The following is a 22,745-nucleotide window of genomic DNA, read 5'->3' as shown; positions in this document are numbered from 1 at the left end:
AATTAGCCACACTGCCGCTGCCGAGGTGAGATAACAATAGAAGCCCATGTATCCCCTAAAGACCTCACTAGAGGACCTTTATTACCGTATTGATATCTCCTACATGTCACCACTGCCCTCACTTGCCTGGCAGCATGCCCGCACATTTTATATGAGGGAAAATCACCAGAGGGGTTGTAACTCAATACAAGAAGAAAACAGCAGGACACAACATTAGGCTGAATGGTACATGCTGTAATTAGTGAGATGCTGTAAAGAATAAATATATGATACAGCAAGTTCAAGCTGCACAGAAAATAAAAAAAAAAACGATTAATGGGTGAAAGTACAAAATTGTTTCTGGCAAAAAGTCAAGTGACACCCAGTGAAATGAACAAGTATATTCTGAGCTGACGTAAAATAAAAACAACACAACCAGTGGCAGATAAAATTATCTAAACAAACAGCAGTTGTAAATACTTATTTTTTTTATGTGCTCACTGATATTTTATCCTTCAGTATTTTCTACATGCATAAGACACAATTGTGACAGATATATTTATATATAAGTACAGAGCATCTCTCCAAGCATAAGCTGCTTTAAGGGAGGAAAAAAAAATCTAAATATTGCATTTCCACACACACAAAAAAATAAAGTGTTCAAGTTAGCTCACATTCTGTAGCACCACAAGTGAGTTATTTAATGGACTAAATTACATGTAATTGAAGTCCAATTGTACGGAAAACACACAAAAGTGGCTGGCTGACCTAAAAATTGAGCATATGTTTTAGTTTATGTGCAAGACTGTTTCCAGTAAAAGATGTTTAGATTGTCCACTTGGTCCTCGGCAAAAAATGCAAACAGGTAGATGTTGCTGTGTAACTAACATCACTGAATCACTTCGCTGGCTGTACAGCTTTTTTCTTTATGTAGTACTGTTACACAATGTTATAGGATTTACCATAATTCATTAGCTTTTACTTGTGACGATGTTGATGTTGTTCAGCAAAAGTTACACAGTCTTTCTTTACAGCTGATAATGTCTCAACTGGTTTGCAAATAACAACAAATCACAACAACTGAAAAATTCTCCATTAACCAAATAATTATCAAACACTGGTAAAGTTTTGACAGTAAAATCTGAAGAATAAAAGTGCTCAGCATTAGTAGGACATGACATGGAAACCTGTATCCAAAAACACCTTGAAAACAATATTTTTTCTGGCTTGGTGGCCTAAGGCACTTTTTACCTGGTTTAAACTTAGGCTGGCAAGATCTGAGGAACTTCTAAAATTTGCTTTAAAGTGTCTTATATTTTGCATCAAATCCTTCATATTTTTCCTTTTTTTTCCATCTGAAGAAAAAATCTTACACAGACTTTCTAAGACTTTGTGCTGGAAACTTTCAGCAGTACCACAGAGGCTGGTTGTAAAGCGCTTTGAGTGAGGCTTTATGGTAAATGGATATGGGGTCAGTTCTACTGCAAAGCCGGGGTCAGGCTCTCAGAGAGCCAGTCTTTGTGTGAGTGGTCATAAAACACTACAGGCATTTCAAATGTCCCAGCTGTCACTGAAGTACTGGTCCTCTTCTTCTTCCTCTTCCTCCTCTTCATCCTCAGTCCTATTTTTCATGAGGTCATCATCTAATAACTCATTCACTTCCCCTTCCTCTTCTTCTTCCTCTTTGAGCTGCGTGAGCATGCTTTGCAAAGTGGCTTTTACTTCCTGAACTTCTTTTTCTAAAGACTGTGCAGAGTGAGTTAAGGAAGAATCTGATGCTTCAGACAAAGAGTAAAAAGCATTAACATGCAAATAAAAAGCATGCCAGCAGACAAAAATCAGGGCAAATGTGACACCTGTGTGCCCTCGGTGGGTAATGGTACTGGCAAAGGGAGGCCAAAACCTGATGAAGATATCAATCTCCAATTTTGGCCACCAAACGGATTACTGGGACAGATCATCAAGTCATACCCAATTTAACCCCATCCAATTCACTATTCATGAGCTCATCTCATTTGTGGAGCTGGGTGGCAGTGTGGGGGACCCAAGCAAACAGACTGCCCAGCTAAATAATTCATAAAACATCAATGAAACGGGATAGAGGCTGTCATCAGTGGGGGGATTGTTTAACCTGCTTAGAAACTCAAATTAATCGTGTGAGTGTCCAGCTTAAGTGGCAAATCAAAGGGATGGCTTTGATGGCAGATGGGACCTGATGGCTCGTTTTACTGTCTGAATGGACACAGATTGTCCTCATTCATAATTAACCAGCCGTTAAAGAGCGTTTCATGAATAGTGCAGAGGGCTCGACAAGACTTTTAAGGCAACATGATCCAAATGGAACAATGAGGTTCAGAATTAGGTTGAAGACTTTTAAAACTGTCCACAGAGATTGACATCCTTTTGTCTATCCATCTTTGGTTTTCTTTTCGACCCTTGTCTCCGTGGTTGTCCGTCCGCCTCCTTGTGTTGAGAGCGGGGACTCAATTAAGACCCTTAGAGACGGGAGGTTTGATCTTCCCGTCACTATGGCAACAGCAACAGCATCCTAAACTCAGTTTCTGTTCAATTTCTGCAACACAATAACAATATTTTTCTGTATTTTCAGTGTCCTCAAGTGTCCACAGCACTTTTGCATAGCAAGAGAGCCTTGACTTCAAAAAGCCAAAATGAATGACATGTGAGGACATGAAAACAGAGAGGTGGAGAGAAGCGGGCCAATCTGTGTCTATCTCCGACTGCCAGGCTGCATTGATATCACGCACACAGTGGAGGAGCCTGTACTGACCCCTGACAGCGCAGCGGGGGGAAGTGAATCTCTAATCAGATGTGAAAACAGTCTGGCCACACTAAGACAGAGAGAGAAGGACGTACAGTATAACATAGTGCTTTAAGAGGTCCTGAAACTAAATAAAGCTCTTCAACATATTGGACAGATTGGGAAAGTATTTCTGGCAGTGCGTGTTCAAAGAGGAGAAATGAGGCGTGATGGAAAAAATTACAATAAATAAGTAAATAAATAAATAACCAGCTGGTTAGGAGGAAATTTTTCTTCATCCCTGTGTTGAAATCACCTTTTCTATCTGTCTTAATAAGCCCACAGTGTAGAGGGGGAAAGTGGAGCGAGAAAAACACACTAATCTATTTCCAATCAGCTTTCTAATTAGCGCGGAAAATGATGCATTGTGACCTGTAATCAGCTTCAACAGTTTCATTTGAGTCATTATCATGGATATTGCAATTTCCTCCAAGCCAGCACCAGCGAGTAAAAGTGGGCAGACAGAGGAGGGGCGAGGAGAGGAAGGGAGGGTCAGAAGGAGGATGGACATTAAGATATGACGGTGAGCGGAGCCATTACAGTGACATTCCTCTATCTGCCGCGGCGCTGCCCCTGTCGGCCAACTTTAATCTCAGCCCACTGTGACTGGCAGCCCACATCAACAGCTCTCTAATAACCTCACTTGGACTTTAACCATTTCATTTTCCAGTTGGCATGTCCAGCCTGTCAAGAAAAATCCTCTGATCCCAGTTTATCTTCAATTCCCTCCCTGAATGGACCCATAATGTCAGATAAGACAGGTGTTTTTTTTTTTCTTTTCCTCAAAAGGCAAAGTCACCAAAAGCTAACATCACTCAGCCTGAAGGCAGTTTGGATGTATACTTTTGAGAGTCGGAAGGCCTTGAGGAAACTAGGTCCTTAAGATGGATCGACAGAGACAGAAAAACACAGACAGATAGTTTATATGATGCATGTATACTTAGAGAGCAGTGAAAGGATATGGGTGAGGGCCCGATCCCGGTTTAGTATGGCCGTCTGCAATTCATCTTCCAAGATCATTAGTCTGTCACTGATCAGCTCGCAGCGCTCTGTCAGGTCTGCAGCCTCAGCTTCACTGCACCCGTCCTGGCAGGAAAAGGAAACAAGGGATGAAATGATGGGCACACAAAGAAAGGGAGTACCAACAAATGAATCTGCAGTGGTTCAGATATATGGAAACGGTATTTGAAAATGAATAAACACAAAAGTCTGTTTAACAGTAACAACAAGCAACATACCAGGTAAATAAGAATATCTTTCAGTTTTTAGTATACTGGTATAACAAGGCTACTAAGAAGTTTGGAAGTTTGGAAAAAAAAAATCTTTGGGAAAGATAATATGTTGCTGCTTGTAATGAAGCTCCTCCAGAGCAACAGAAGACATGATGCTCACTGTGATGAGTAAACTGGAGTCCCCCTTTAATAAAGAACCATCATAATAATCTACAATGCATTTGTGTTACGACCACGCTTCAGAGCATTGCTAATGTCTTAGCAGTGCATAATGACTGGTAGCTGTAAGGCATTATAGCATCAGTACTAACTATGTCTTGGCTGTGTTGTTCTCAGAGGCTCTGAAACAAGTGTGGTGATGATATTATGATACAGCATCTTGTGCTTCATTAGTTGCCATAACTACACAGATAACAAAGATCCACGCAATCCTTGTACAATCCTTGTCTTGTATTATCTCATAAGAAAATAATGAAAACCAGACCTGAGCTTATAATTAACTTTAAGTGCTGCAGAGTTAACACCTGTGCTGTGTGTAGTCTTAAATTATATATACCACCAAACCAGTTCTCATATAAAGAAGATAGACTGACGACACATTAAGCCTCTTCTACAGAGAAAATGCTGTGTGAATGTTATGGTATTTTGATTGAATATGTACAATCAGTTATATTATTGATTAAAGTTACAGTATGGAGGCCTATTTTAGACAATATAATGGCTGTTATACAAGCATTTTTTTTTCTCAACACTTCTTGACATGGGCTCTTTTGGTCTCCCTTTAATTTTAGTTTTAACAGTGATGGCAAATGTGCTTTTATAACCATGAGTCAGAGCTCAAGACAAAGCTGTTCAGGGTTTTTCTAGACTGAGTTCATCCTGTTCACATTAAATCCTTTACATTGTTTCAACCAGATGCACGTCTGAAGCGGAAAACAGATGGACATGCAAAACATGAGGCTGCAAGAAAAAAAATGTGTTTAGTAATACCAAAACCATAATGTAAACAATACACACGAGGGTGGGGGTGGGGGTGGGGGAGGGGGGGCATCATCAAGTTAGAGGTGTATCTGCAGATCACCTGAGGACGCTGCCAGGCTGAGTGTGTATTGGAGGATGGTGGGGATGTCATGTTGGTGGAGGAGCAGGGTGCAGTAGGGCAGAGCATTGAGAGAGCAGAGCAGGCCATAATTAGAACAGGCCCCTTTGCAGACATCGTGTCCTAGTTTCTTCACACTTATCAAGCATAGAGAACACAAACACACACACCAGGGTACACAGTCCACACTTCAGGCAAACAGACACACACTCACGTGCACGCAGACCCAGAGCTCTTGTCAAACAACGCACAGAAAGTCTAATCTGACTCATAGCTGCAGGTAGAGAATATCAGCTCCCTGCAGCTCAGAGGTGTCAGAACAATCACTGGAAAGTCATGTCTCTGGTCTCTGTCCTGGAATAGCACTCCTGCTCCGGATGATGTAACACCCCCAAAAAAATGTACAACAACAACAGGCCTGGGGCGCAACAATATGTACCAGTCATCCCCGATGCAATTAAGGAATTAAGTAAGACTTACAGGCAGAACAGCCCACAGGAAGCAAGATTTCAAGAAAGCATTACGTTTTTGTTTTTGCTTGTGAGGCACTTAAATGAACAAGTGATCACTAACACTAGTCTGTCCCCAGGAGCCATCTTATGTGATGATGGGAAACCCGTCTGTCCACACCAAGAAGAAAGAGAGTCAATTTATAGATTCACTGAGATGTTTGTTTGTCAAGGTTAGGAGTGTCTTTAGCGGATAAGAGCTCCGTGTTTGTGTAGCTGATTGATTCTATACATTACAGCCTCCAGTCAGCTTTTATAAAGTCAATACAACCACAAGACAGAAAACAAAAGCTCACTTGGAAACATCCCTGACAGTTTGTTAGCAACTTTTATACACAAACCTTTTTAAAAAAAACTAGTGCAACTGTTGAAAAGCTGTTATTTTTGCTCCTGGTGGTGATCAAAACAATACAAATAACTATCTCTGCTACCTCTGCCTTTGACAAACAAGGAAACATGGGAAATGAGATTTCAACAACATGTCAATTTGCATAATGGAATCCCAGGCATACATGTATTGGCGTGTTAACTCCTGATGCACATTAGTGCTGATGTTATTAGACCAAAAGTAAACAAAGCAGACTACAGAAGCATGAAGTTAAGCAAATTATTTAGGAATTCAATATTAAGAATCATGCATGCACTGGTGCGGTTATTCAAGCAATAATGAGTGAGAGGTAGCAGGTAGCTGTGTATGTTCCCATGGGTGCTGTTAGGCCCGACGCTTTGCACTGGGCAGGCAGTGCAAAGCAACAATACTGTACTAGCATTAGGTCATAATTGCTTTTACAAACAATAAAGTAGCTGAATTCATTTTAAACTCAAGAGGAAGTTAACTAGCTTATGATTAACTAGTATCTGTTTTCACTGATGCCCTGTTAGTACGTTAGTAACTCCACGCTAAGAAATACTATCAGTTTCCAAAACCATGTACAGTGTAAGATGCTGGCTGTAGCTGTGTCCCAGTTCCATACTACGCACTGACTGTACACAGTATCTACTGTGCTAGTCTTTTTTTGTAAACGCATACAAGAAATGAACGTGTGTTATCCTAACAGGAACGATGTGTGCGCCTTACTGCGAAATGTCACTGACAATTACATTTCACAAGGAGAAAACAAAATGCTTTTTTCCGATAATGTGCTACTTTTATTTAATGCTTTTTTTGGTTTTCATCGTGGGACAATGGTGTCTTATCAACAGTACACTCAAAAATCAACCTTTTTTTTTCAGGCTGCGTACTGACAGTTTTGAGTATACTTCATTTTGTCACTATTCAAGCGTCAAGTAGAATTTGGACACAGGTTCAGGTTTAGATTCTGCTGTTTGTCTGCACTTCTGTCCCACAATGTACAAATCTCCACAGTTTGGAAAAACATGGAGCTTTCTCTTTGTGAAGTCTGGCTGGTTTAACATCAGGCAGCACATGTACCCACTGGAACCAAATGGCAAAGCTGATTTTACATACTGTACACTTAGGGCAAAAAAAAAAATATACTTTTATAACATATAAATATTTAGTATATAGTAGCCACTGTATGGGGAATTGTGACACAGCTATCATCTCTGGTTAACACAGTTCTAACAGGGCTGGTGTGAATTTCATGCCATTATCATCAAAACTATCTGATTAACAAATCTAATCAAAAGCCATCAACATTTCAATTTAATAATGTCTCCATTGTTGTCTGGTACTGCAGGTCAGCATGAAAAGGGGAATGTAGGGACCTTGAGAGGATAAAAGAACAATTAGTAGAGATTAGAAGAAAATGGAGTAGTGCTAAAACACACACTCGCACACACATCAATCAATCTCCATTGTGGTAGCAGGGCAGCAGCTTGGCAGCAGCTAAGTGGAAATCATTTACTTAAAGTCATTATGGAAAGGAGAAGGAGGTCAGACGCCCTGCAAGGCAGAGAATCCAACTCCTCCGCAACGCTATCACAACAGCATCAAGATAAAGATACCAATACCATTTAACAGCCATCAACTGAGTCATTTGACTCAGTGATGCATCGTAGTGACTGAACCATTTTATGTCAGCTAGTTTTTCCATCATTCAGTGTGCTCTAAATTGCACACTACGTGTAGATGTACAAGTCACAGTCCTATCCAGCTTCTGCATGAGCATAAACTGGCAGTTCGCTAAGCAAAGTTACTGCTGCTTCAGCTGTCAAGCTTTCCATTCTTGCATGTACACTTTACAATCTTCATGGTGCAGCTTTATCGCTCAAAATTTGATAGTTGCCAAGCTACAATCACGGTTTGGAAACGTTCAATCTGCTGCCCTTTAAATCACAGTTTTAAATTTTAAGTTTTGAACTTAAAATTTAATTTGTGGGGAGCAGCGACTACAAAACTGGCCAATGGTTTATAAATGTCAAGTCAAGTCAAGCAGGTTTTATTGTCGTTTCAGCCATATACATAGTATACAGTGAGACAAAACAACGCTTCACCGGGAACAACTGGTGAGATACACAACTGTTAAAACGCAGCAGAGAAAAGACAGATGCAGTATAGTGCACACACGCTATTTCAAACCACATACACACACATTGCGCACACACAATCATCGCACATTTCTTGCACACACATGCACAGCCACAGAAATGGTTGTGATCAAGTGAACCTTCTCTGTTTTGCTGGCTCTGACTCATGTTATAGGCACCAAATTACAGTTTCTTAGAGCATCAGGTACACATGCCGGGGAATTACAACTGTAAACCCAGGATTACACGTGCACACACCATTATCAGACTCACATCACCACATTCTGGTTTGAAAACCTGCGTAAGACACTCCCTTTACAAGTATGAGGTGTCTTTGTACTGTTTGGCTACCAGGTGTGAATGTGTATAAATGTATGAATTTAAAGCAGGGAGGCGCTGAAAGGAGAATGCCCACTCAGCAAAATCCTCCCCTGTACAAATGAAGGTCTTAAAAACCATTGTGCAAAGTCTGCGACAAACAAGCCCGATCTCTCATGTAGATCAGTATTGATCAGACAGTCACAAAGGTGACAGGGGTCATGTTTAAGTTAAGGTCAACTAATGGATTCTTCTTGTGTCCCAGTAAGCCCAGTGTCAGTGCAAACTGACACTTTAATTACACTGATAACATTCAGCCACACACTGACAGTGTTACCAACCTCTGGGTGATTATCCTCCATGCAGAACAAAAACTCCTCCAATTTCTGCAACAAAAGGGAAACATTTGTTGAGGCCACACAGTCACAAACCTGCTCATGAATAATTGAAAATGCAATTATGTTGGCTGTGTACTGTACGTGTGCAGCACCATCGTAATGAGAAGAGGTTGTAATTATTCATCACCAAAACTGACAAGGAGAAAATAGATTAACTGGCTCATCTGCTCTGCATGTTCCTTTGTCAGTATTCAAAGTATGTAATTGTGCATTCTTCACTGAGGAAGGAGTTAATTACTACACCTATTGGAGGCTAACATATTGTTTGTGGCTTTAGGGTAAGTACATAAGAAGGCAGAGTAACAACCAATAACAATCAGAAAAGTTTTAATTATTATTTTTTTTTAATTAAAAGTTGTGTGACGTGTAACAGCCTTCGGTGCTTTGCTCTCCAGTAAATGCAGGTGCAGCTGACCGTCTACAACTCCTCCGACTGTATCTTATGTGGGATCATTAAATGGTGCAATTTTAAACCGGTCACACAAACGTGATTGTCTTCGCTCTCTCTCCAATTACACCCATTTCACACCAACATATAATCTGTCACATGTAGTTTTCCAGGTACAGATTGCAAAGGTTTTCCTGGCATCCAGCTGATAAAACACTCTACTTCTATTGCTTGTTGCCTTGAGATGAAAACGCTCACATCTACCAAATTAGGGTCCACATTAAAGGATTTCTTTATATTTGGGTCCTTGAATATTAAGAAAAGCAGAAACTTTTAAATAAGCTGGATGATATAGTAAAACATGCCTTATTTACTATTATCACTTACTATTTTTCTACAATCTTTTCCCTTAGGAAAAGAGCTGAAGCGCAAAATTTGCTGTTATTCACCTCCTCTCGTTCATAAGGGATTAGAAGGTGCTTGTTCATATGAAAAACATGTCAGCTGGTTAGTTGAGGGAACTGAATGTTTTGTCATTCATTAAATCTTAAATGTTTCAGGGAGTATTTACAGTACAGATGTGTTTTACTTCTCTGCCCATGGACGTCAGAGATTCTTTTTGTGCAAACAAATTCAGAGTAAAATTGTGACTCATATCACTCATGTTCTGAAACATTCAAGGATTTCCATGAAAATCTCACACTTATTGTATGTATTTTTGCAGTGAATTCAGAGAACATTTTACTACACTGAGCTCTAATGTTTCTAGCTTAGAGGACACAGAAAATAGAGTGCAAGGAACTGAGACAGAAAAAAAAAAAAGGAGAGAAATGGTTGGCTGTCTCACCTTTTAGTTCTTGGAGAAATGTTAGGAGGGGCCGGGCTTTAGGAGCAGAAAGAAAAGCAGAGAGACACAAAGGGAAAGCAGGGAATAGATCCATGCAGTTTGTAGAATGTGGTCAGGCAGGGCAGGGACAGAAGACATCAATGCAAAGTGTGTATTTATGGATGCACAGAGTAAAACTGTGAGAGAAGTTAAAGAGGTTGCAGCAAAGTGGGAGAATGAAACATGACAATTAAAATTCCACAGCCTCTAATTAGAATACATGCAAGTGGAAATTCTGCCAGCAGCACCAGTAAAGACCATCGACAAACATTTTCATCATCAATCCATACTGAAATAAGTAAACTGAAATGCAAAATTTACTGCTGGAAAAATGTGAGCCAAACTAACAAAATATACTATTTTATTTTTCTATTTTATTATTGCTGGTTTGTTGGCTTTGTTCCTATCTCAGACAAGTGTGTCAGACTACGTGGGCGGAGGAAAGTGTGAGGAGAGGAGAGATTGAGTCGGGCTCAGCCCTGAGGCAGTGGACCTCAACTCACTGTGGGATAGACCAACACAGAGTATGCACACACACACGCAAACACACACACACACACACACACACACCACACACACACACAAACACACCACACACATGCATTCCCGCTGAACGCATGTAATCATGCAGAAACAGACTCTTAAATCTGCACTCTGTAAAACGAAACTCTTAAAGGAAGCTAAAATGTTTCCAAATGGTTGCCTCCCTCACGCCCACATTTTCCTCGTTTAGAAATACCTTCGAGCTAACGTGCTAATAGACTGCTGCTCATCTCGCTGCAGTCGACAGACTTTTATATTCCGACAACAGCTGAATGTCCTCTCCAGTCAAGTGGTAAGATTGACAGAGCAGGCAGACTTTATCTGAGGTCACTTTTCACACCACAGTGAAAAAAGGAAAAAGAAAAAGCCAGTGAATGTGAGAGCAGGCAGTTCTCATTTGACCTTTCGGCTGCAAAGATGGGTTATGTGAAGAAGATATGTAAAATTTCAGCTATGGAAAGCCTCAATCTTTTATATTCAGGATACTCTAAATCTCTGTCTGCACACATCAATCTGTCATGAACTCTGTAATGCATGCATGGGCATTTAGATAAATAATTCATCGTGTGTTGTTAACAAGACATTGTTGCGTTACCTTAGTGAACTCTGAGTTCTGTAAGTTAGCATCGGGACACCAGCGCCCTCCTAAAGCAGTCAGCATTGCGCAGTCTTCTTCTTCCTCCTTTGTGCATGGTTGGGCTGGAGGATAAGCCGCGGTAGTGGGGAGGTCTTCGATGTCTGCTCCACTGCAGCTGGGAGTCCGCAACTGGAGGCCTCGCAAAAACAGGTGACACGCTTCCAGGTCAGCTTCCCAGATCCGCTCCAAGCCTGGACAGCCACAACTACGGAGAGAAAGAGACCAGCATGTTATGATGCAGTCAATCATTTACTATACACATTTTGGACACAGCATAATGTAGACACAAGAAAATATAAAGGGACATATATGTAAATAGCAGTGGTACATAAAAAAAATGCTTCAGCCTGTTGTGCAAATGTTCAGTGAATATACTTTCATGAGGTTATAACATGCTAAATGTACGGTAGTATGTGGCAAAAGAATATAGACAAGAGTTGTAGACACCATGATCACACTGACACGCTGATAACAGGACATACAATACTATGAAAAAACTAAATATACATTGAGTTATAAAATGAATGTCATGGCTGTGCCTGTGCCGGCTTGATAACTGAGCACAGTAGTTTCTCAGGCACAGTAAAGGACATCATTAAGGACATCTCTATAATAAAACCTTGAGAAAAGAGTGACAGGGGAGAAATGAATCACTCAAAGATTATAATTCCATTGACAAAATATAATGAGAGTGATTGTCCTCCTCACAGGCTGCCCTTTTCTTCAAAGAGCTGCAGCAGAGAGGGAGAGAAGAGCGCCTGGATGTGTTCATCTCTGCTGGGGTCACCAAGCAGGAGCTCAGGGGAGGACAAGAAGATTGTTTATTGTTTATCTACTCATTGAATTACAATAACTTTTTCACTCCCCCTCGCCCTGACCCTTGTGACATCTCAGATGCAAGTTCTGAGCGCAAAAACAGAAGAGAACAATTAAAGCAGCTCCATCTGACTGATTGTATTATTTAGAAAATGGGCAACGGTCACTGACCAGTGAAGTCCTCTGTTCATTGTCCCACTGTTTAGGTAAACACAGTTCTAACAGGAGGGAAACAGAGCACAACACAGCACCTGTTGTTTGGCTGTTGGGTTCCCAGCAGAAGAACAAGTCCACCACAAAGCAGTAGCTTATTTAAATCTCATCTGTACAGTATAGAGTCTATAGCTGGTAAATGTTTGTGTTCTAATCGAGAGGTCACAAGCTACTCTGTCTTTTTAGAAAAAAAAAAAGGCTTTCCTGCCTTAAAATCCAAAAGTCCAAATGTCCCTGTTTTCCACCAGCGCTTTAAACGCAGAATGTATCTGTGGATCTCTGTGGAGCTGGAGATCCATAGATACACGCAAATGTAAACTGATCCATGTGTATCAGGTGATCTGTGGGCACACACTGAACAATCAGTCACACCTAAACTCTTTTAGACATTTGTGTGAGGTTAAAAAAACTGCAAATAAAATATCAATATTTATGCATGTTGTGATGTACGCATTTGTAAATCGTCTCTAATCTCCCTCCATATTTTATGATACCTGGTCTACCATGGTGATAAAGGTGTTGATGTTGAACTATAAGAAGGTCTTTCTAGCATTCAAAAAAAGTTTTCCCATTTAATTTAAATGAAATACTCCTCCACAGACTCACATTTGAGACCTCTGACCTTTAAAATATTCATATTTATTCCCCTTCTTCTCTCTGTGACCTTTGGGTAACAAATCATTCCCAAATAATTGTGGTCCACAGGTGACATTTCAGGACCCAAATCCATTGATCTTGGGAGAAATTATACCTTTAATGTGGTTTAAGAGACACACAAAATGCAAAAGTTCCACACTAAAGAGCATAAATATTTCAAAGTGTGGGGGGAAAAAAATCTGTTTCTACTTTACTCATCAATAACAACCTTGTTTCCCAAGTTGCAGAAAACAAACTAAAGCTGACAGGAGGCAAGGATGAAGAAGAAAGAAATATCCTCCATCTCAGTGTGTGCCGATTTCCAACCCAGGGAGAGATTCTCTGTCACAAACACTAATTCTCACATTGAGCGGTTCGGAATGATAAAAAAACCACTACACAAACATACTTACATATAAGGCTCTATAATATATTCAGTCATTTCACCTAGAGTGTGCCTCCCTGCTGCGCAGTTAGATTTGAGAAATTGCTCGTTCTCCATCATATGTAAACAAACTCAGAGGCAAAATGCACCCAGACAATATTATTTAATCTCTCCCTCTGTTCCTTCGTCTCTCTCAGCGACGAGGCCGACCGAAAATTGAATGCCACTTGTTTTCCAGCCCATCTCCTGCCTGAAAAGGCTGCCAACCTCTGTACCCTGCCAACGCACGCCTCTCAGCCGTTCTCTAACCTTCATTTGGCACACAGACAATAGAAAAATTGCTCGGCCCCGCCACTCTGCCCTCCCTAATTCGCTACTCTCCGCCGCTGCTTCTGAATTCTGCTATAGTGGGGACGCACCCAGTGAGCCATGCCATTGTTATTTGTCTCTTCTGAAGTGGAGAGGGACACACACACACCCCCACAAACACACACACGTTTGGGCACATATGTGTTAACTTACGCACACACATGCCCATAAATCATTCTCTGTGGGGATTCAGTGTTGTACAATCATAAATTCCTCTAAAAATGTCAAAGCCTGCTTCATCTATCACTGAAAGCTCCTCTTCAATGACAACCACAATTCATTACAAATAACTGGCATTGGCATTAGGGCTCTGTGAACTGAAAATTCAGAAAACATGTCAGCGCCTAAGCATCCCTGTGATGGTGGGGTCCTGGTGCCCGTCGGTATGAACTCCTCGCCCGGGGGTTAATTGGTGGCAGCCGCTCGGCCTGCCATCTGACAGTGGCAGGCTGTGGGCGTGCTGCTCTGCTGATGGCCCAGTAATAAGAAGGAGAGACAGGCAGCCACACTCTCTCTACAGTCTCTCACCCCCCCCCACCCTGTGGGACTGCTGACTGACAGGACTGCTCTTTCTCCTCAAGGCACACAGACAGTCACAGAGGAAGGAATATAAATACGAGTGTTGAACGAAGGAGCAGTAGTCTGGTCCTGCTGGAACCAAAAGGTTCAGTTAGACCTCTCCCGAGTGAAAAGGCACAAAGCAGGTCTACGCACAATGTCTGGCCAATATTGTGAACCCAGCATCAGGTCATATGCTCCGCTGCATTTCAGCTTTCATGCCTGAATACAATATCAGACAGACTGTGAAAAACAGCGCCTATCTTCAGGCACAGCTGGAAGTTTTGGCCATCTAAAGATCAGGCTATGAGTGTATTTTTGAAATTAGCGTCCTGAATGAAATAATAATTTGTGCGATTTTCACCTCACGTCAGTCTCCAATGTTGAGGAAACACAAAGGTCATAAACACGATGAGAACACACAGAACAGAAAGGAAAAAGGGAGACGGTAATGTCTCATCTTAATCATGCATCAGCATCTCAAATAACACCAGCTGACGAGAGGTGCTAATAATATGGTGAAATACAAGGTGATGACTGCTGGATGAGGTGTGATGGATGGTGAATGAAGTGAACCGTTTGTAAGGTGGGTGGCTTGATGTCTGGGGAGGTTTTCACAGCAGCCAGTTGAGCAACCATGTGTCCCTCTGCTTCAAGCACCTCACACTTCTTTTATGTACATTCAAGATTTTGTACATTAAATATGATAATAGAGATTTTTTTTCACTCGGTTCTCCAGCTTGGATGCTCTCAGCATGTCTTCGATATTTACTAAGAAAACAGGTCTCGTCTGAGTATTTTAATGACTTCTAGACCAGTGTATCCATTAAACATGACAAATGACATCCAAATCTCGACAGAAGATTGCATAAATATAGGAAAAATACGAGAGGTATTTCCTAATGAAACATCTACATAATGTATTAAACAACTGTGCGGTGCTGCTCATCTGAATAAAATGTTTTTTGTTCTGGTGACACACTTACAGCATCTGCGCTGCTCTAACATCCTGTTCTAGTCTTTAGCAAGGAAGAGATAATTGGTTTTTTCAACACCATCCATCTCCACGGAGACCAGACATCTCACCAGTACTAATCTGCCTCTCTCCTCCCCTCCGCCCCCCACTCCTCCTCTCCTCACCTCCCGCAACCACAGCACTCCATCAGCAGTAATGTACATTAGAAATGATGGGCGCATGTCTGTAACTGAGTGTGTGTGTGTGTAAATAAATGTGTATATTCTCATATGGGGACAACCTCCCTTTCAGTCAAGCCAAATATGTGTCACTGTGCCAGACTGGAGCTGGTGGATGTCACATCCAGCTCCTGAGTCATGTCCTGTTTGTCTGTGTGTTCCTCAATACCAGTTTAGTTTCCTGTTTTACTCAGTGATTACCTGCCCCACCCCTAATGTGTTGCACCTGTGTCTTATTGTTTCCCCGCCTCCTAGTGTATTTAAGTCCTGTCCTCTCCTTTGTTCTCTGACAGTTTAGTCAAGTGTTCCAGCATTAGTTCCTTGTGTTTCTCCCTGTGTGATTTGACCTGGTTTGTCTTCTTATGGTTTTTCCCTTTGCCTCACGACTTTGATACCTCTGCCTGATTTTGGACTGCCTTTCTGTGTACTGACCCTGTTTGGTTAAAGACCTGCTCTTTGCCTTTCATTCCTGTGTATTCGAGTCATGCATTTGAGTCCCCTTCAGAGCCCTCACCCTTTTGTCAGTGGAAGCTACTGGCCTTCGCCTAAAGTCAGAGCTGTATTTGTGATTTGATCTGGAGCGCCTGGAGAGCCGATCAATTAATATAGAATGTGATGAACAGACTAAATTACTTTAGAGTAACCAATACCTAAAAGGTGTCCTTTAATGTGATTTTTCTTTCAATGATAATGTGGTTAGATCCATGTGATCTATGCAGTAGGCGGTCGAAGCAGTAAAGGATCTATTGGAAACGAAAAGATAGCCTCACAGAACATAAGAGCTCCATTAAAAGGGGAGATAAAAAACACCCAGAAGCCAGACTGTTTTAGAGACCAAGCATTCAATGAACAATCATTTTTGTACTGGTATTGGTAGTTTGGGACTAAAAGGCTTTGATATTAATTTCCTTGGGAAAGTGAAAGAGGCTTTCTGGATTTATAATCTCAGAGGCATACAGTACATTAGAGGACAATGAGTGGAGATTTTACAATTTAAGAGTTTTATATACTTATTTTTATAGTAATTTTGGGGGCACTAAACCGATTCTATTCATGACAGTCTTCTATCATTTTTTCTGTAGCTCTAGAGGGAGTTTTCCAAAGTCTGAACAAAATAAGAGTCTACTACAGTCAGGTCATCACTAATGTCAGTAGGATTCATCCTCTGAGAACCATCTATGTCTGTAAAAAAAAATTGTGCCACACCATTAAATAGTGGTTGAGATATTTCAGTCTAGACCAAAGTGGTGCACTGACCGACCCGACCAACTTCCCTAGAGCCATACCATTTGAAAATTATTAGAAGATCTCTTCAGAGTTATCTCAACTGGGGTCTGAAGATGTTCAACAGAAAGCCTGTGGTGTAAACTGGAGGTGTGAGGCTTGAAAACCATAGGAATTAACCAGGCAGGGAGGGTCTACCAAATGCTACCGAGCAGCATCATGGGAACTGTAGGATTCAGTGTTTTTGGCTCTGTAGTGCAAACTAAAAGTCTTTGATTTTGATAGTTCTTTTTAAAAATGTGACTGCTGTGAGTCAGAGCGTTTTGTGGCCTTTGAACTGTTTTGACAGTTTTTTAATATTCGCTTTGGCCGTGTTTTTTTATTTTGAAGTTTCTGTGTTGTCATCTACTACTACTAGGTGTGTAGTTTTGCTTTCTTGTACTGTATATATACATAGACTGTTTTTATCCATTTTGTAAAATACCTTGACAGATATTTCTTCCAATAAATAAATTAGTGTTGCCAAGTCTTTCTTCAGACTTTAAACATTAGATATGTGGTGTGACCAGATACTCTCTAAAAATTCAAACAAACAAAACACAAAGCAGCCATCAGCCCTATTGACAGAAAAGGTCCCGAGGCATGCTTCCCTGCTAGGCACTGAGATCGCAGCCATGTTGCTCCTTGACCACGTAGACCCCTAGCCTGTGCATCCCTCAACAACAAACAGCCGTGCAGTATGTGACTGACTCCTGGCTCCCATCCAAAGAGATGACCCTGCCTCTCCAAGGATGCAACACAGAAATCTACCCCCTCTCACACACCACAAACAGAGACAAGGGTCAAGCAGACACATGGCGTCTCTGACAATTTAGGCTTTTCCTGGCTCACAGTAAGCCCAGGAATCCTGACCTTCCTTTAAAAGACAGAGTGAAAAACACAGCTCGTATGGTGTGCACATAAACATTACTGGCCCTATTCATCCATCTGTAAAACACAAATTGTTCCAAAATGGTGCAGAAGAAGAGCCGATCGCAGCTGCTCGGTGCTGTCTGTCTGCTGGGGAGATGAGCTAAGCAGCTCTAATCTCCATAAGGAAGCAGAAACAGGCGTATGGTGTCAACAGTTGACTGGGTTCCACACCCTCCGCTCGAAAAGTCAGCCACTCAGTGCACACCACAATCCTGTTGTGTAACTGTCAGGCGGGTTGAGCGACCACCCGTAACACAACAGACCTGTCCTGATTGATTTAGGAGCTCTGAGACGCAGATAGAAACAATGAAACACACTGAAAGAGATATTGTTTTGTCTAAAATGGTTATGGGGGGATGGGGCAGGTGGAAACTATGTTGATGTAGAGGTATAAAAAAATAAACGTATAGAAAATATGTGAGAAGGTGGGAAGAGGAAGACAAATTGCACGCGTGAGAGATGGAGTGAAATGTGAGAAAGGGGCTCTGGGACACAGAAGCATAGGAAAAAAGGTGTGAGTGTATGATGTGGTGGGTGAGGTGATGTATTGGGGAGACAGTGCTCTGGTTAGAGGACAACAGAGGTGAGAGGAAATTCCTTGGAGGCTGTTGCTCTGTTTATGTCTTGTTGTTATTTTACTCCTGTGAAAAATTGAGTCTTTCGAGAGAGAGAAAGAGAGAGTGAGAGAGATGGCACAAAACACTCTTACCTGTGCAATCTGTCCTCCAATAGCTCAATATACTTGGTAGTGTTCTCTTTCAGTCGGCTTTCTGTACAGAGAGAGAAGCACAAAGAAAACAACAGCCTGTTACTTGCACTTCATTTACTACTTTTATTAGCCACGATGGAGTATCCTAGCAACAAATCACAGCTCTAATACCATTAAAACTGACTTGTCATTAGCTATCTTGTACATGGGCTCTATTAAGAAAGGTAGTCATCACAGTTGGCGAAGGCATTATGGGGAGAAACTGCAACAGTCGAGTTCAGTACAAAAGCCCAGCTGGCTCTCTCTTAAGACAAACACACAATTGAAGAAAGATCATTCCCACTGCTCCAAGAAGGGATAAAATTGGAGACGGCCTGAGGATAAAAGGAGATTTTAGCATGGCATAGGTCCTTTCATCGCGCCAGATTTTCTGTGGGGCATAAAGTTGGATGGATAGCTTATGTTGCTTCCTGCTCCCTTCTGCCAACAGTGAGCTGTGCCTGAGGAGGCAGACACAGGCTGGCTGAGCGTTAGTCAGGATGGAGAGGAGGGCAATCTGAGCACCATTAATGAGCTCATGTATGAAACATGAGAATATGCCTCCCACAGCAGCAGATCTTTGAACACAATAGGATGCACTTATGTCAAATTGCACGGCGCACATATATGTCCACACAAGACATAACATTCGATACAACCCTCCTCCTCCTCACTGAAACACACACACAAAGCTGGCCTGATAAATCTGCTCATCCCAACATTTGTGCAATTCAACAACCAGTCAGATCCAGTACTTGCAGTGGTTCCCAAATTGGGAGTCAGTGCCTCCCAAAGAGGTCACAAGATAGTTATATTTTCTTGCAACATACTGGATACTTTTATCCCCAGAAGCCTGTAAATGTTCAAATTAAATAATCTGAGAAGGAGGGAAATTAACTTGTTGGTTAAATGGACAGTCTGACATCATGGGCCTGTTAGCTTAGCATAGCATAAAGATTGGAAACAGAGGGAAAGAGTTAGCCAGGCTCTGTGCAAAGGTAAGAAAATCTGCCTAATTAGCCCATTAGCACCTTTAATACATATTGTGTGCTTAATTTGTGCTGCGGTTTTGTGAGACTATTTCTTGGCTGGGAACAGTTACTTACTTACTCCAAGAAGTCACCCCCTCCACCCCCGTGTTTACAAACTCTCAGCATAAAAGAGAATAACAGTATTTCCCAAGAAAGTCTAAAACTACATATCATATTGACAAACTCTATGATGAAGGGTTACGTGTAGAAATTGTTTCATTTTTAGGAGACACGAGACAAAACTGTGTAGTGCCATTTAGCTTGGTCACATTGAGCAGAGTTCACACAGAGAGAAAGTCACCTAATTGGGTGTTCTGAATCACACTGAGGTTTGAAATATAATTTGTATCATTGTCTTGATGGTGGTTATTAGACAGCATCAGCTCCCGGATGAGACAGGCTGGGGGATGGCACAGCAGGAAGTAAAGGAAAATGTCTGAGAGAGAGTGGCTGTGACACACACACACACACACACAGAGTTACACACACACATTCCCGTCCATACTTTACTGAAGAAATGAGATGGAGATAGTCAGGCTATTTATGGAGGTTGCATGTGTGTGTCACAGAAAGAGAGATCTTGCCTAAGAGTCGTCTTCATTCAAAGTGACCAAATCTGTTCAATCAGAGGGAAAGACGGAGGCCGCCGGAGTAGCTATCACATATCTGGTGAGCAGATCTGGTGTACGTGGACCAGACAGCTCACTTACCACCCCTCTAATTGCTATGTGAGATCCTATCCTACCTGACAGAGTCTCCCTTGTCAACTTCCATTCATACCGGCTCCGTTAAGCAGCGTGCAAGGAGATAGCCACTGAATAATACATGGGGGCATTAAGCCTGACTTTGGATGGCACAGAGCATGTACAGATGTGAAATGACAAAGTAGGCTACAGCTCGAACAAGAGCAAGAGCCAGATATAGAAATAATATATTTTGAGGAATAGAAACAGTCAACATGAAAGGCAGATGAAAATGGGAGATACAGACATGTGTTAACTTAATATTTCTTCCTGTGCTGATACTGTTATTCGCAGTGGAGAGTCAGTATGCCATCCTGTCGTCGCCATGCCAACCGGTGGCAAAACTAGTGAGCCTTTTCGGGCGTGACAGATGAAAATAATCTTTTCTTTATAGAATGGGACAAGACATCCAGCAGCAGAGCCTCCTCCTGCGCTGAGTGGAACCAGAGCACTGGGTGATATTACCACTTCCTGTAAGTCTGCGGGAAGCTGCTGTCATTGGCAGGCCATGCGAATAAAATTGGCACTAAAAAACGTATAAAGAAGAGAGCCACTCTGTTAGTCCCTGATACATGCAGCAGTATATTTTGGTGTTGAAGGAACTTCACAAAGGCATTCAGAGAGCCCGCATTGGGAAATTCATGAGCTTAGCCTCCCTTCACACCAGTGATCTCAGCAGGCGCTAAACATCACTGATTGCTGCCAAGGAACCCTGGCCAAAATCGAAGAGGCCACACATTCATAATACAAACAGAACTGAGACACTATTGAAAGATGATGAAAATGTGTTACTGGATGTTGCAAAGAGGCCATTTGCTTCATATAGGTCAAAATGCTCATTCATTAGCCTAATGAAAAAATAATTACTGCAGCTAAATAGATCTAAAGTTGATAAAAAATGACAAATCTAATGATTATAATCAGTGATGTAGACAGACCGAGCAAATGGAGCAGACATATCTTACAGTGATGCACAGTTCGTGATGATAAAGTTATAGGGTTTAATGAGCCTGCAGAAGTTAACGACGGCAAGGTGTTTGGATTTTCTGCTGCATTATAAGCATTTAAACTGCTCTCTAATTGAAAGTGAATAATGCAGTAATTTCTTCACTGCCTTGTAACAATAAAAGCACCCAACATCTGTGAGACCTTCGTGTTGTCAAACAAATTAGAGGCGGCTCCGTGCTAACGCGGCACCGCCAATATGCGTGTTATAAAAGTCTGCGCATAATAAGGCAGAAGAGAAATTGTGTGTCTTTGTAATTGAGTTGAAGGCACCGACTGTGATTAATGTGTTTAAGCTCGGCTCGGTCTGTTTGAGTGCAATAGCACTGCAGGTAACACAAACACTGTCAGCATATGCAGAAGCTCACATTGTATGAATGTATCTGAACTTAACAGCAGCCCAGCAGCATAGCTAATGGAGGAAGAGGGACAGGCTGATATCTCAGACAGACACTCAATAACCCATGATGCTTTAAGGCTGTGGGACCACAAAGCATAGCAGTACACAGACTGCAGCTGGCACGGCGTAACATATTGTGGGGCTATGCACGAATGCACAACAAAAGGAGTCATTTGACAAAAAATTGGCTGTGTGTACAAAATCTGTGCTTGGGTGGATATATATATTTTAGTTCTGGGTGCTGAATTGCTCGAACTGAAATGTTAGATATCCTCACTGTCATTATAACTCAAGTCAAACTCCGTAAACAGAGTTTGTTTAGAAGAGACTCCAAACTTAGTTTGCCGTGGGCTGCAAAACAACATTTTGTAAGAGGCCCAAAGAAGAGGAACCCTCCCAAAATGTGTGGCAATAAAAGCTCGAAAACACTTTCTCTACACCGTCTTAGTTTAGCGTGTTAGCATGCCAACATTTGCTAATTAGCACTAAACACAAAGTACAGCTGAGGGTGATGGAAATGTCCTTAGTTTTGCAGGTATTTAGTCACAGACTAAAGTATTGGACTACAAAGTGATGGCACTAAATGAAAAATCAGTTGGTAATCCATCCAGCGGTCATTGATACATCACAGTGGGCACCAAAGTAGAGAACTGACAGACCAACACTGCCATCCCTAGCATGGCTACAAACAAACAGCTTTACTTTGTTTGCAGTGGACCTACAACACTGTGAAACTCAGCCTTCCTCTGAGTAGTATGGATTTAAAGAAAGGAAGCTGATTGATGCGGTGGTGGTAGCTATTGTAGTGGTGCCTCAATCAACTTCTCTTTGTTTTTGCAGTAATTCTTATGGGTATGGATGCTATGATCCTCCTGACAAATTCACAATGGAATGACATCCTCTACTGAATCACAGGAAAAAATGAATACTGCCAAAACTTCAGAGACAAAAACCAGGAAACATTCTCCTGGGTCCACTTAACCACTACACCACTCTCAATCATTCAGACGCTCTTTAGGAGAAGAGCTGTCACACATTCCATCATGTCCTCAACAGAAGCACCCTGAAAGAGGCAGAGTCATGAATAAATCATATATGTCCTCGCCTTCACTATTGGCACTCCATTAAGAGGAAATTGCATTTGTTTAATAACT

General features: G+C 41.6%; 1 protein-coding gene across 1 annotated transcript in view; it reads right to left on the bottom strand.

Annotated features, from left to right (window-relative positions):
- Positions 1-635: 635 nt before the first annotated feature.
- The window catches only part of disc1 (DISC1 scaffold protein), a 40,911-nt gene continuing 18,801 nt past the window's right edge, over positions 636-22,745 (bottom strand). Inside the window, exons 10-14 of the mRNA XM_041050257.1 lie at positions 18,374-18,434; positions 11,256-11,502; positions 8,787-8,831; positions 3,760-3,883; positions 636-1,727 (exon numbers count right to left, since the gene is read on the bottom strand). Coding sequence (XP_040906191.1) covers positions 1,531-1,727; positions 3,760-3,883; positions 8,787-8,831; positions 11,256-11,502; positions 18,374-18,434 — 674 coding nt within the window. The 3' untranslated portion in view covers positions 636-1,530. The remainder of the gene's footprint in view (positions 1,728-3,759; positions 3,884-8,786; positions 8,832-11,255; positions 11,503-18,373; positions 18,435-22,745) is intronic.

This window comes from Toxotes jaculatrix, chromosome 11 (assembly GCF_017976425.1).
Source record: "Toxotes jaculatrix isolate fToxJac2 chromosome 11, fToxJac2.pri, whole genome shotgun sequence".
In the NCBI taxonomy this organism is placed as follows: domain Eukaryota; kingdom Metazoa; phylum Chordata; class Actinopteri; family Toxotidae; genus Toxotes; species Toxotes jaculatrix.
The sequence above is the reverse complement of the archived record's forward strand: the minus strand, read 5'-3'. Positions and strand labels throughout refer to the sequence as shown.